Source organism: Theileria orientalis, chromosome 1 (genome assembly GCF_000740895.1).
Source record: "Theileria orientalis strain Shintoku DNA, chromosome 1, complete genome".
In the NCBI taxonomy this organism is placed as follows: domain Eukaryota; phylum Apicomplexa; class Aconoidasida; order Piroplasmida; family Theileriidae; genus Theileria; species Theileria orientalis.
The window spans coordinates 1,543,661-1,557,259 of NC_025260.1; the positions used below are offsets into that span (position 1 = coordinate 1,543,661).

The 13,599-nt window shown below is 46.5% G+C and overlaps 4 protein-coding genes across 4 annotated transcripts; 2 read left to right on the top strand and 2 right to left on the bottom strand.

The window, feature by feature from the left end:
* Positions 1-2: 2 nt before the first annotated feature.
* TOT_010001280 (26S proteasome regulatory subunit) lies at positions 3-3,899 on the bottom strand (the record flags this gene model as incomplete). Its single annotated transcript, XM_009691179.1, has 5 exons — positions 3-1,008; positions 1,267-1,547; positions 1,626-2,160; positions 2,272-2,551; positions 2,687-3,899. 5 exons carry the CDS (start codon positions 3,897-3,899, stop codon positions 3-5), a joined length of 3,315 nt encoding a protein of 1,104 aa, XP_009689474.1.
* Positions 3,900-4,649: 750 nt separating this feature from the next.
* On the top strand, positions 4,650-7,187 carry TOT_010000635 (uncharacterized protein; the record flags this gene model as incomplete). Its single annotated transcript, XM_009691180.1, has 4 exons — positions 4,650-5,580; positions 5,755-5,964; positions 6,070-6,815; positions 6,888-7,187. The coding sequence occupies 4 exons, from the start codon at positions 4,650-4,652 to the stop codon at positions 7,185-7,187; spliced, it is 2,187 nt and encodes a 728-aa protein (XP_009689475.1).
* Positions 7,188-7,420: 233 nt separating this feature from the next.
* On the top strand, positions 7,421-9,961 carry TOT_010000636 (uncharacterized protein; the record flags this gene model as incomplete). Its single annotated transcript, XM_009691181.1, has 11 exons — positions 7,421-7,559; positions 7,599-7,669; positions 7,707-7,794; positions 7,824-7,931; positions 8,017-8,117; positions 8,176-8,331; positions 8,464-8,709; positions 8,783-8,899; positions 9,116-9,292; positions 9,400-9,705; positions 9,851-9,961. The coding sequence occupies 11 exons, from the start codon at positions 7,421-7,423 to the stop codon at positions 9,959-9,961; spliced, it is 1,620 nt and encodes a 539-aa protein (XP_009689476.1).
* A 1,212-nt stretch (positions 9,962-11,173) lies between these two features.
* TOT_010000637 (molecular chaperone protein) lies at positions 11,174-13,098 on the bottom strand (the record flags this gene model as incomplete). Its single annotated transcript, XM_009691182.1, has 7 exons — positions 11,174-11,503; positions 11,794-12,075; positions 12,262-12,303; positions 12,412-12,498; positions 12,586-12,682; positions 12,841-12,989; positions 13,030-13,098. The coding sequence occupies 7 exons, from the start codon at positions 13,096-13,098 to the stop codon at positions 11,174-11,176; spliced, it is 1,056 nt and encodes a 351-aa protein (XP_009689477.1).
* Positions 13,099-13,599: the final 501 nt, after the last annotated feature.

Genomic DNA, 13,599 nt, shown 5'->3' on the forward strand with positions numbered 1-13,599 from the left:
AACTACGATGATACGTTTGACACCAGCACTATGCCCTCGAGGTAGGGCGAGAGCGACTCCATGTCCTCGGTCGCGAGCTCCGCGCGCTCGCCGACGCCGATGAGCACTGGCGACTTGTGGGTCTGAAAGCCCGAGATCCTGCGCTGCTTCCCCGCGGTGCCGATCGTGTCGACCGAGGCGCCCACGCGCACGGGCACGTTGACCACCTGCAGCTCCGTGTTCAGCGTCACGAGCCAGCGCGGCCTGATTGCCATGCCGAGGAAGAGCATCAGGAAGGGGAAGTCCTCGCAGACGAGGCTGCGCAGGTCCAGCGCCGAGAAGAGCACGACCGCGAGGCCCGCGAGCGCCACCTTGTTGAGCAGGAAGCCCTCGGAGTGCAGCGGACTCAGCGTGAGCGTGCCCTTGCCCATGAAGAGCAGGCCCACGCTCACCCTGAGCACGTACATGAGCGTCGCGTCGCGGTAGGAGTGCTTCGCGATCGTCTGGAAGAGCTGCGAGACGCGCGAGTTGTTCGTGCCTGCGCCCACGAGGCCCAGCGCCAGGATCGCGTTCAGCGAGACTTCGCGGTCCGAGTCGTGCGTCAGCTTCGAGAGCAGCGATACGATCTGCGGCGCCGGGTTCGACATGTTGACGAGCGCCACTGCCAGCGGCACTGCTCTCCTTTCCTGGACTGTTCCGCACTGCAGCGGGTGCTCGAGCAGCCTCACGAGCATGCCCGAGCCTATGTTTTCGCCCAGGCTCAGCAGCGCGATGCAGAGCACCGACACTCCGTACAGCTCCTCCAGGTTCCTTTCCTGGTCGTCGTCCTTCACGTCGCTTTGCGCGGCGTTACCAGAACTCGTGTTAGCGTTGTTACTGGTACTGGTATTGGCGTTGCCCGAACTAGTGTTACCTGAATTAGTGTTACCCGAACTAGTGTTAGCGTTACTGGTGGCACTTGCGGACGCACTATCACTACCGGTGGTACCGCCGCCAGATGCGCCGTTGATGCTCCCCGACGACGTCGTGCTGCTGCCGCTGGTGTTCGTGCCCACCGTCGCGTTGTTGCTGCCTGCGCCCTGGGAGCCCCCGCTCACCGTCTGCCCTGCGCTCGTCTGCGGCCCGCTGCCCAGCGGCTGCGTGCTCGTGTTGAAGGCCAGGCCTCCCAGCAGCGCTCCGCCCGCCAGCGCCGCCTCTCCGCTCAGCGAGGGCTGGATGCCCTGCGTCACCTGCCCAGTCACGCTGTCGCCCATTCCCGGGTGCAAATTCGCGTTCTGCTTGTCGAACGGCGCCACGTCCAGGTCCATGTCCATGCTGTCCTTGTCCGTCGCCGCCGGCGCCTCTTCCTGCGCCGTCTTCGAGGAGATGAGGTTTTTGAGCAGGCTCTGTATCTTCAGCACGTCGCCCGAGGTCGCGTAGGCGAACGACTCCACCACCGTCACTGCCACCTTCTCGAGGGGGCCCAGCACCTTCAGCGCCTCCAGCAGCGGCTCGCAGAGCTCTCCTCTGCAGAGCTGGAGCAGTCCCAGGCTCAGCAGGTACATTCTCACGTGCTTGTAGTTGACTCCCTTTCTTTCGGGGCCGGCGCTCCCTCGGTCGCTCTTGCTCGTCACTCCCGAGGCTCCGCCCATCCCTGCTGCCGAGACTGGCGTCGGGTTGTATGACTCGTAGCTCGTCAGGTACTCCATCAGCACCTGCAGGATCGCCTCCGACGACTCCTGGTTCCCCGTGCCCACGAACATGATTGAGAGTGCGAGGCTGCTGAAGAGCGAGCACTCTACGCTGCTCAGGTCTATCACCAGTGGTATCAGCAGCTCCAGCAGGTCCATTCTGTTTGTCGCTCCGTACGCGAAGCCCAGTCCCAGGATCGCTCCCAGGCGCTCCAGGTAGTTCGTCGAGTCCAGCTTATCCGTCAGCAGTCCGTGTATTGGGTCCATTTCCGACATGACTCCGCAGCTCACCAGCCCGAAGGCTGCGTATGATCCTGAGCGCACGTACTGGTCTGAGCTGTACTGGTACTTGTCGATTGCCGAGAGCCCCTCGTCCAGGTTCCACAGGTGCACCAGCCCCAGACTTGCGCTTGCGCACATAAGCCCGTAGCCCTGGTGCTTAAACACCCACTCTCCGTCCTTCGGCTTAAACAGCTCTGCTGCTGCGTTCGTCGTCGACGTCGCTGCTGAACTTCCATCTCCTGCTGCAGTGCTCATTCCTTCTGTGCTACTTCTTCCACTTCCACTTCCAGTTCCATCTCCTCTTTCTCCCTCGCCGCTTCCCTCCGCGTACACTGATGACGGCCTATATTGCGGGTTAATCAGCTTTTCCATTGAGCTTCCGCAGTTGATGAACGCGCTCACGAACGTGTACGACAGGTTATCTCTTGCTGAGTCTATCGATACTCCTGAGAGCGTCTGGTTTAGCGAGAGGTTACTCTTCGAGGGGTACCCCTTGAACACTTCGCTCGGGTGCTTCGGCTCCAGTATGTCCAGCTCCTTGCACATCGACATGAAGAGGCTGCTTCTGTTTTCTCCTCTGTTCAGGTACACCAGCGTTTCGTCCAGCTCCGCGTCGTTTTCTCCCGTCTCCCCGTCCAGGTTCATCCTTCCCGAGCTTACCTCGTCCACTGCCATCCTCGAGCCTCCTCCTAGCCCGTAGCTCAACGACACACTCGTTCCGTAGCCTGATAAAGCCCCTGGTCTTCCCATTTTACTGCTGATTGCTGCTGCTGACGCTGCAAGCTCACTCGTCGCCAGCGTGTTGATGTACAGGTTACTCGTGTTCAGGAAGAGCGAGACTTGCTTCAGCACATTTTTGTCCTCGCAGCTGTTCAGCACCTCCATCACTCTCACGTGGTCGTTAAGCTTCAGTGCTATTCTCACTGCCTCCACGTACCTCTTGTTTCTCAGGAGCAGTTCGTAGGTCACGTGCAGTATTCTCGCCGACTCGTTGTACGTTGCTCCGTAGAACGAGATTGAGGCCAGGTAGTTGGTCACTCTCGTCACGAGGTCGTGGTCGTCAGACACCTTTTCTCTTATCGACTCGATTCTGTCCACTTCCAGCAGCAGGTCGATTGCGTCGAACTCGAACCCGTTTGCTACCCAGTACGTCGTCATTTCCTCTATCAGCTTCAGCGTCTCCTCGATAACCAGGTTAACGTTGTTTTCCAGGACCACTGTCTGCCTTGTGTTTTTCGGCTTTCCTTCCTTTTCCACGTTTCCGTTTTTGTGCAACTCCTTGTGTGTTCCGTATTTATTAAGGTGGAACTTTTTCCCCAGCAGGTAATTAACGTATGCCTGCCTCGTCGACGCCATTGCGAAGTACGCCACTATCTGCGAGGACAGTGACGTCAGGTACTCGTTCCCCCAGTCGTTTACCTTTCTCTTTCTCAGCAGCTCCTTCGTCTTTTCGCTAATTTTATAGCTGTATCTGTCATCTTTAAACTCCACGGTCTCTCTTCCGTGTCCGTTAATTTGCGGGCCCACGTTTATCTGCGTCAGCAGCCTTGCTGCCACCAGGTTCGCCTCCAGCTTGTACAGCAGCAACTTAAACGACGGTGTCTCCTCCTTCTCCGTCTCCTCCTTCTTTTCTCCCTTCGGTGCTGGCTCCGACATGTTTATTGCCTCCAGGAAACTCACTAGCTCCAGCAGCAGCACCAGCGCGTAGTTATCCTCTCCGTTCGTCATCGTGTAGCGCTTATAGTACTCGTCCAGTGCCACCTTGTGTGAAATCAGGAACTGCAGCGCCTTCGGGATCGTCGAAATGTTTCCGAAGTCGTTCGTCGCGTGGTCCACCAGCTTCAGCAGTATCGTCTCCGACTGACTGCTCGTCAGATCCAGGTTCAACAGTTCCGCTACCAAAGAATCAAGTTCCTCCTTATACGACTCGTCGGCTTCGCTCAATTTTTCCTTACTTTTCGAAGCCATTTTATATCTATGATCAATTTATAAAAAATACACTAGTAAGTACAAGATAATGCGATTGTCATCTATTTGAGATTTAATTTACAGAACAAGGTCCGGTGTTTAAAATTATAAACACCCCGCGTATCCTATTATAAAATTTATGAGGAAGGAATGCTAAACTCGAAATAAACGTTACAACAGACACGTAATTAAAATAATTGAGTAGAAAGCAATTTAAATTATAGAATCCGACCCTAGTACGAAAAAATTAAGCAGAATGTAGATATATGAGACTAATATATGCCATTAAGGACTAAAATCAGAGGCCATTTTCTTATCAATATTCATAACATTAATGTGGGGAATCAAACAGTGTTAATTCCTCAATTATTAGATATTATTGCAATTTAAATTATTCGTTCCTTTTTTCATCTAAAGTTTTATATTATGTGTTTTGGTGAGTACCGCTCGCTCTCCACGATAATATTTTTTAGACACTACACATTTTAGCGTCAACATCGGTTTTAAAATTTTAATACCAAAGGGATATAGCAAACATATTCAGTATAATAATTATAATTGCTTGATTAACTGTGCATACCTTTATAATATAGTAAATGTGTACGCACTTTCATTAGTAAATTTCGGCTTGATGGATTTTTATAGTCCTTGAATTTTTATTATACCAAATCGTAATTGCCACAATTACTATTATACATATGAAACAATCAATTTTGATCTATCGTTTTGACTGCAATTTGAGTTTTTAGTATGTCGCCCGTTATTGATCTAGGATCACTGAGGAGGTCTCCGCTGGTGAACCGAGTGAGGAATGTATACAGAAGCAACGCGCCTGACTCGGCACTGGAAACTCTTAGAATGGAGTCCGTGAATCTTTCGCACATTCGAGACCTTTCAACTGGCTTCAAAAGCTCGAGTTCGGACTCGAGCGAGGGCAGTTTCCAGAGGATCAACTTCGCCCACAGAAAAAGGTTCAACGAAAACGTGTTGAGAAGAAGCAGATCGAGATCGAGTGAATCTGCGAAGCTGGACAGAAAGAACACGTTTTCACAGCAGGAGAAGAGGAAAAACTACGGGGAAGACTCGGCAAGGTCGTCGCTGGACGAATTTGAAAGCCCACTGGATTCGGACTATAAGACGCCAAACAGGTCTCCTGAGAACCAGAGCCCGCTGGACATTTTGTTAAACTACAGGTCCTTGTCGGAAAGGTCCGACGACTTTAAGGACGCTCTGAGTCTGAGTTCGTATAGTAGTCTCCCGTCAGAATATGTTAAAGTGGAGAGGAGTCCGGAGAAGATTGTGGTTAAGTCTGAAGCACGGAAGGGAACTGTGCTAAGGCGTTCTTGCAGTGGCAGCAATGCGGAGTTGGTTGGCACGTCGGACAAGAACGAGTTGGATGATACCAGTGGACTAAAGAGTGGCGATAAGGGCGCGGAAGGCATTGAACGCCTGAGTTACTCATTCGATAGGAGCGGCTACGTGTTTAGAATATTCTTTGAGCCGAAGCTGTCGACCTTCAAGGACACAAATCTGGTCCCCTCTAGAGTAATAGTAAACAGAACACCCTTTGTTATAGGCACGGATCCCACGTGCGACCTGGTGTTGTCGAAGAAAAAGTTTAAATTCATAGCACCCAAACACTGTAAAATAACATTTCAATCCTCCTCAGCCTTCGGAGTCGGTGAATCGCCCTTCAGCTCCCCGAACATTACATACTGGAAGTCTCCTGACGGGACGCCCCAAAAGAGAACTAAGCTATCGCCGCCCCTCAGCGCAACTAATCTTAGAGTAAAAACGGAAGAAATGGGTTCAGAATCAGATGGGAGTGTAAAAGCAAACATTAGAGGAACAGTAGGTTCACCTAATAGGAGTTTTGGTGGCATCGTCCCATTTAGAGTGAAGATAGGTAAACATTCGTCAAACTCGGTGATTTACGTGAATAATTTCCTACTTAGAAAGGACCATTACCTGGAAAACGGAGACCTGGTGTCATTGGGGCATAAAGACTGTAATATAACATTTAGAATAGTGTTTCAAAACAGGAAGGAGTGCCAACTGCTGAAAAGTCAGCTGACGACACCAGCGACAGTTTCAACCGATGCACTGTCAAGTCGACTCAAGTCAGTTGATTTAACTGAGGATACAGAAGGGGGCCAGAACATGATTGAAGATGCACACCCGGAAAACGACGATAGAATAGTGTTGTTCGAAGACAAAAACATCACGGGAGTAAAAATATTCGTGTTCCAAGTGTTTAACTACAACGTTAACGCGAACTACGAGGAAACATGCGAAGAGGACGAAAAGGAGGAAGACTTGGATGAAATATCAGAAAGTGGCCATCCTGATAAGGTTGAAAGGGAATCAGAAGAGTACGAGTCGCAGTATAGACAGTCTGAAGGTGAGGTCCGGCAAGGCATGGGAAGTAGAGTGATGAGTCGCCAGAGGGAGACCGAAGAGTACTATAAGCTGAAAAGCCCGATGAGAAACTACAATGCGCTGAGGTCGCCGGCGAAAAGGAACACCAGAGACGTGCAGATAAAAAACCTGGAGGCGTTTAAGCCGGAGGCACTGATCGAAGTGTACAGCAGCTCGGAAAGAATGATGAGTGCACTGAGTAGCTATAACATGACGCAGGAGTCGAATTGGACAAATGATCAGTACGACAGTCAAAGCAGCGCGTACGAAAGTCAGGGGAACGTGCTGGGAAGCCAGGGAACAGTTTATAACAGCCAGAGCTACTACACGGCGAGTCAGAACAGCACAGGACTGAACGAAGACGAGTACATGGACAAGGTGAAGTTCCTGAAGTCGATCATCCCGAACAACTTCCCAATCGCAATAGATACAGCCAACAGCGTGAGCGGGTCAACGACGCCGAGGACCGGCAAAACGCGTTACAAACTGATAGGAATGGTACGAATAGAGTATATAGTCAGATGAGTAGATATTGATGCGCTTATTTACGGAGATAATAAATGCTCGCAGGTTGACGCGTCGAATAACATGAACATATCGGAAATACTGCCGAGCATCGACGAACTGGTGAGGAGGAACATCGACGAGGGGCTGGTGAACTTCCAAGTGGTTCTGAAGAAGTTCAACACGCCGGTCGACAGGAAGATGCTGGAAAACTCGTGGGTCTTCCAGCTGGAGTTCCTGGACGCAAACAGCCCGAAGATAAGAAGAGCAATCTTCAACCACGAAATGTTCAAGGAGAGGCCACAGGAGCTGGAAAGAGTGCTCAGGGAAAACAAGTGCAGAGTAATGTACATTAAAACAGACTGAGAATCTGGAAACTAAGCTGATGCATAATATGTGTACATGATAGGGGTAGAATGAAAGCGATTGAGAGTTAATTGAGTAAAAGTGGAACGAAAAGTGAGCGATGGAGGGGAAAAAAGGGAAAAGTGCAGTAATTAACGAATAGAATCTTGATAGGCTGCCGTGTGGTGGTGTTGCTCCAGAAGTTTCCTCTCCGCCCAAAGAAACACAAATTCAGTCTAAACAAAGTATTTCAAATGGATGGGATCTCTGAAAGGCTAAACGGAGTTAGCCTGCGAAGCGATTCTCGCCCGTTTAACTACTGGTTCATAGTAGCGCTGAGCAAGAAGATGGTACACATTTACAAATTTTACCCGAAATCCGAGTCTAACTCAGGTACGCAGCACGCATCTGCGAAAAATGAAACCTGTTCAGAGGAGAGGCTCGAGTTAAGCTGGGAGGAATCAGGGATTCTAAAATCATTCGTGAGCAACAGGGGGAATCTGGTAAGTTCCGGTCAGAAAAGATAAAATGAACATTCAGGTGTGTGTTTTGAGGGAGTCCTCGAGCGTTCTCGAGCTGCTGGACGTGGAGACGAGGAACGTGGTCGCTAAGGTCGCAGTTCCCTCAGGTCAGTTGCGCGAGAATAACTTCCCGCAGATTCCTCGGTCAAAAACGTGGTGTTCAGTCCTCTAGATACGCACCTGATCGTTTTGACAAACTGGGCAGAAGACAACGCCAACAACTTGAAGGTTTACAACCTAACAGGTAAGGGCCACGAATAATCATTGGCTCTAAATTATAGTTAAAAGTTGATTTAGCACAACTAGCACTTAAGTTAACACATGAGCAGGAGAAGGGTGCCAAGATGTACTATCTCTCCCGTACGAAAAGTCGTACGTAGTCAGTCGTTTTCCGACTTGGACTTTAGACGAGTCGTATTGCATTTTGAGGGTGTGTTAGATAAGCACATATATATTAAAGTTTGACTTTGACAATAATGCCCGTGCAGGTTGGAAACGACATTAAGGTGTGGAAGGACAACAACTTTTCCGAGCCCTTTGAAACGCTGACAGTCACACTGAGTGCTGCTGCAAGTCAAAACAATCACGCGGAAGGCACAAGTGTTCCACTCCCTAGCGGCTCAATAATATCACTGTCTCCACCGGTAAGCGCAATATGTTTTAAATTTATACTAGTGGCATTGTTACTTTTATTACTGCCACGGTTGCTGTTTATAGCAATACTATTGAACATATGCGCTCTATTTAAGCATACGCGCTCAAAACTTGATGTTTAGAACGAAAAGGGTGTATGTTATATTGGTATTTTTGCCTCTAATTTTGGTAAATTTGGCAGAGGTGTCTTAAAAGTATACTCAATAAGCAAGCTACAAAAGCCGATCTTCGCCAAAGAATTCGACGAAGCTGAGGAGGGAGAGTTGTTTTGGAATAATAAAGGCACAAATCTGCTATTCAGGACATTCACAAATGCAGTTAAAGGAATTTCATCCTACTACGGAGCAAATTCACTATACCTAATCAATGTACTTTTTAGATAACAATTCCACTTATAGTTTACTAGTTATTATAACACAGTGACGCTAATATTAACTTTAGTTGTCTAATGGTAAACACAAAACAATAAGTACCGTAAGTGAGGGAATCATTCACGATATCTCGTGGTCACTGACTAAAAACGAGTTTTTAATTTTGAAGGGTCCAATGCCGGCAGAGGTAACAATCCATAAATAACTTAATGCCATATTTCTTTTGTATTAGTACGCTGAATGCCATATTGCTTTTGTATTAGTACTCTGAATGCCATATTGCTTTTGTATTAGTATGCTGAATACTACGCTAATAAAGAAATATGTTAATAAAGAAATATGTAAATAAACAAATAAATATATAAGCAAACAAATATATAAACAAACAAATGAATAAACACAGATTGACCTGTACGACGGTAACACTGGGCTTAAAACGCTGAGTTTCGGAAAGAATAACAGGAACACGGTGAAAAGAGACCCCTTTGACCGGTTAGTGTTGATGGGAGGGTTTGGGAATCTGAGAGGCGAAATCGACATTTGGGACATGAAAACCAAAAGGAAAATAGCGCAATCAAAAGTGAGTTGTTTACACCCTAACGCTTATGCATATTTATAACGCCATGTTAGTTATACGACTACCTAATCTGCCCTAACTCTAATTAAACTAACACATAATCTGCTTAGTCTGACTGCTCTGTTACTTGTGAGTTTTCCCCGGATGGACGATACTTTGTAACCGCCACCACTGTGCCCAGGATGAGAGTGGATTGCTGTTTCAAAATATTCACACACGGTGGAAAGTTGATTAAAAAGGTCGATTTTGGCGAGCTGTATCACGTACACGTCAGGGCCTCGCAGTTTAAATACACACAACGCGACCCATCGCCTTCAGTCACGCTCGAAAACACAGTCACTACCACTGCACTTTATCGGCCGCCCGGTTCAAACCCCAACTTGAAGATCATAAAACAGACAAACATTCCAACCAACGTAAGTCAATGTCCACCAATTACTACTAGTTATCTGTTATTTGTTACTACCTAATAGTTAGTTGTTAGCTGTTAGTTACTACTACTAGCTGCTTATTACTACTGGCTATTATTACTAGCTACTGATTCACCAATATCTTTTTTAGACTGCTGTTCCTGTTGTCAATAAGCCGAAACTGGCGGGGCCACCTGGAGCCGATGCTGCACTTTTATTAGCTGCTTCTAAGATCAAAAAGAAGAATAAGAAGAAAAATTGATTAAAGCATGTGCTAATATGTTTTTCAACTTTTAAACGCCCTGTTAGTGCCTGTGTGTATTAGGTCATTCCATTCTAGTATTTACTGGCCCATTGTATTTGAGTACACATAATTAATCCTGTTAGATTATATGTGTTGACTATTTTGTTCGTGTTGGACTATATGGTATTCAGACGGCTGTTAGATTATATGTGTTGACTATTTTGTTCGACTAAATGTGTTGACTATTTTGTTCGACTAAATGTGTTGACTATTTTGTTCGTGTTGGACTATATGGTATTCAGACGGCTGTTAGATTATATGTGTTGACTATTTTGTTCGACTAAATGTGTTGACTATTTTGTTCGTGTTGGACTATATGGTATTCAGACGGCTGTTAGATTATATGTGTTGACTATTTTGTAAATGTGTATTGGAGTCTCATGCTAGCTAGCACTTGTAAATAATATACGTGTACTCATAGTGTGAATATATTTTTTTGCGATCACCGCCTTAAAGTGATTCAACTCTTAATGTTACAGTTAAGTCTTCCCCTGTAGTTCAATTGCACACTAGTTTCTGCAGCAGTATTTAAAACATTTAGTTATTGCCTACTCGCCTACTCTCTTAATGGTCATTTCAGTATTAAACGGTTAATTTATTCACTCATTGACACATTGGAGAGACTAATCTTTTAATGTGCTATGATAATGACAAACTGCATTAAATTACATTTCGTTAACATTGTTATTAGTAATAATACTACGGTGACAGTGTTAGCGGCACTACTGGTCGTGGTAATAGTACCGTTAGTATTACTAGTGTTAGTGTTAGTGGTAGTGGCACAGCACCATTACTCGTAAAAGTAATTGTACTCTTTGCAGCGGTGGCAATAGCACCCGTATTGGTGTCAGTAATTGTATCTGTGCCAGTAATTGTATTGGTTGTAACGTTAACATGACTACCAGTGGCAATAGTAGTAACTGTAACAGTGCCACCGGTAGAGGCGTTAACTGACCAATATCAGCACCCTATAATGGGACCCATTTACCCTTATCCATGGTTGCTATTCACTCTGCCTTAACACTCTCACCATTGCCACTAGTCCACGTTCAATACTTCTGTGCTGCTGGTGCTCCAGAATGTACCATCTAACACTTCTTTCGTCAACCCAGGCTCCTAACTTCTGAATCACTCCTCGTTTCCTTGACTTTTAAACGCTGTGATATGTTTTTACTGCTGACGGCACTGTACTCGATTCGTTCCCACTTCCTCTTCCTCTTCGTAGCGGCGATGTCCTTCTAGTCTGTAGTCCTCCAGGTCGAAGTGCTGTGCTGTGTACTCCTCGATGTCCGAGTCCGGCCTTCCTGGTGTCTCCGGCGTGTACGGGAACAGTTCCAGCAGTTTCGACTGTTCTGCCTGCGTGAACGTCCTTCCCACTGGGAAAATAACTTCGAACGTCACGTACAGGTTCCCCTTTGCGTAGGAGCTCTTGTAGACCGGCATTCCCTCTCCTGTTATCACTTTACAGCATCCTGGCTTCACCACTTCGTCTGGCGGAGTCTGCAAATTGTCATTAGTTACACTGGTAAGTTATGCACTCGTAACTGGTTCAATGAGCTACTTAATACAATGGTTATCTATTTTAATATGGTATTTTATGCACTTGTTATTTGCTATGCTAATTTGTATACTTAACTTGTTATTAGCTATGCTATTTTATGCACTTGTTATTAGCTATGCTACTTATAAATTGGTTATCTATTTTGCTATGCTACTTATAAATTGGATATCTTGCTACGTGCTGTGTTATATTGTACTTTGATATAACTGCCTAACTAGCTGCCACTTACGTTTATCTTTAGGACCCTGTCGTCCAGGTGCGTAATGTAAAACGTCGCGCCCGTCAGCGCCTCGTAAAGCGGTATCGCCTTCGTCATGAAGAGGTCGTTGCCGCTCCTCTTGAACGTGTCGTGCGGGTTCTGGTCGATTATGAATACCACCGAGCCCGGCGTTTGGTTCGGCCTCTGATCAGCCTCTCCGTGGAAGGTGATTCTATGCTGGTCCGGGACCCCCTTTTCCACGATCACCTCCAGTATCTTCTTCGTCTGGATCAGGCCTCTTCCCGAGCATGGCTTACATCTCTTTGAGTCTGGCAGTGACTGGCCCTGTCCGCCGCATGCTGAGCACGTCGACTGCGTCTGGTGTATCATAGAGCCCATTTGCCTTATTTGCACGCGCACTCCCTGGCCTCCGCACGTCGAACAATTGATGAACGCGTCCTTGGGCCCTCCGTATCCTTCGCATTCCGTGCATACCACATCCTTTGTGATTGACAACTTCTTCATGGTTCCATTATATATCTAACACATTAAATTAGATTCTTTCAACTGCTGTTTGCGTATCCGTTTCAAATTTACCTGACTTTACGTAACTATTGCGACTAAGGTTATTGCATCTATGACTCTTACCTGTTCTAATGAAACTTTAAGGTGTGATATTAAATCTTCACCCTTCTTCTTCGCCGACTTACGTCCTCCGAAAAACAAATCAAATATCTAAGGCAATCATCAGCATCATCATCGCATAGTGGCACCAATCATACTTAACTGTCGGTACTTAAATAACTAGGATGAAACGCTTACATCTGTGGCGTCGGTGGCTGTGAAGCTGCCGTCCAGCCCGTCCTCGCCGTGCTCGTCATATATCTTTCTCTTGTCGGGATCCGACAGAATCTCATACCTACATTAATTTTCGTTAGCAGAGTCCCAACAAATAGTTACTATTGACTTTTAACGCAGACACATCCGTGTTGGCCGAAGCTTTCCACGTAAGTCGGTACAGCGCTACTTCTAACTACGGTATCTACTAGTTCATCTATTCTAGCTATTCCACCATACGCTTTTGAGATTTCTTTAAACTTCTCGGGGTCTCCTCCTTTATCTGGGTGATGTTTTATCGCCAGTTTCCTGTACGCCTTCTTTATTTCACTTTCTGTACAGTTTTTTGGCAGGTCCAGGATTTTATATAACTGTTCTGTATCGGAGGCCTACGGAATCGTTAAGGGCTGTGGGTGCGTGTGGGCTTACCTCCTTTGATCTGTGATGAGGAATACCTCCGCCGGGCATTCCTTCGAACGGGAATCCACCGAAAAACATTTTATATCGCTATAACTTATTAACTCAGCTCACTAGTGCCTGTTTATTAATAAATCATGTAAGTTTGAACAACGGTGACTGTTCCGTGATTTGTTTACGGAGCTGATCGCTAAAACACCTTTTGAAACTCCTTTTGGGCAGTATTTGCAAATTTATTGTTCAAACTGCTCTATTGGATGAAAATCAACTTGAATTTTTTAAAATTAAATTTCACCGACCTTGTATTATTGAGAGGGTGTCACAAAATAAATTATATACTGTTGCTTTTTTCAAATTCCTTTTTAGGTTCCTGGGGCGTCGTCCCACAGTGCTTTTATTTCATTTTATTTCAAGATTATGGTTATCATTTTTTATTATTTTTTTCCTGCTCTCTCTTTTTTTAACATTATTTAGATCTGGTTTGATTCTGTTCCTTTCTTCTTTTCGCTTTACATTTTGTTGTTGTTGCCGCCTTCCACACTCCATCACCTTTATGTGAATTGCAAACCCATAAACTATGTA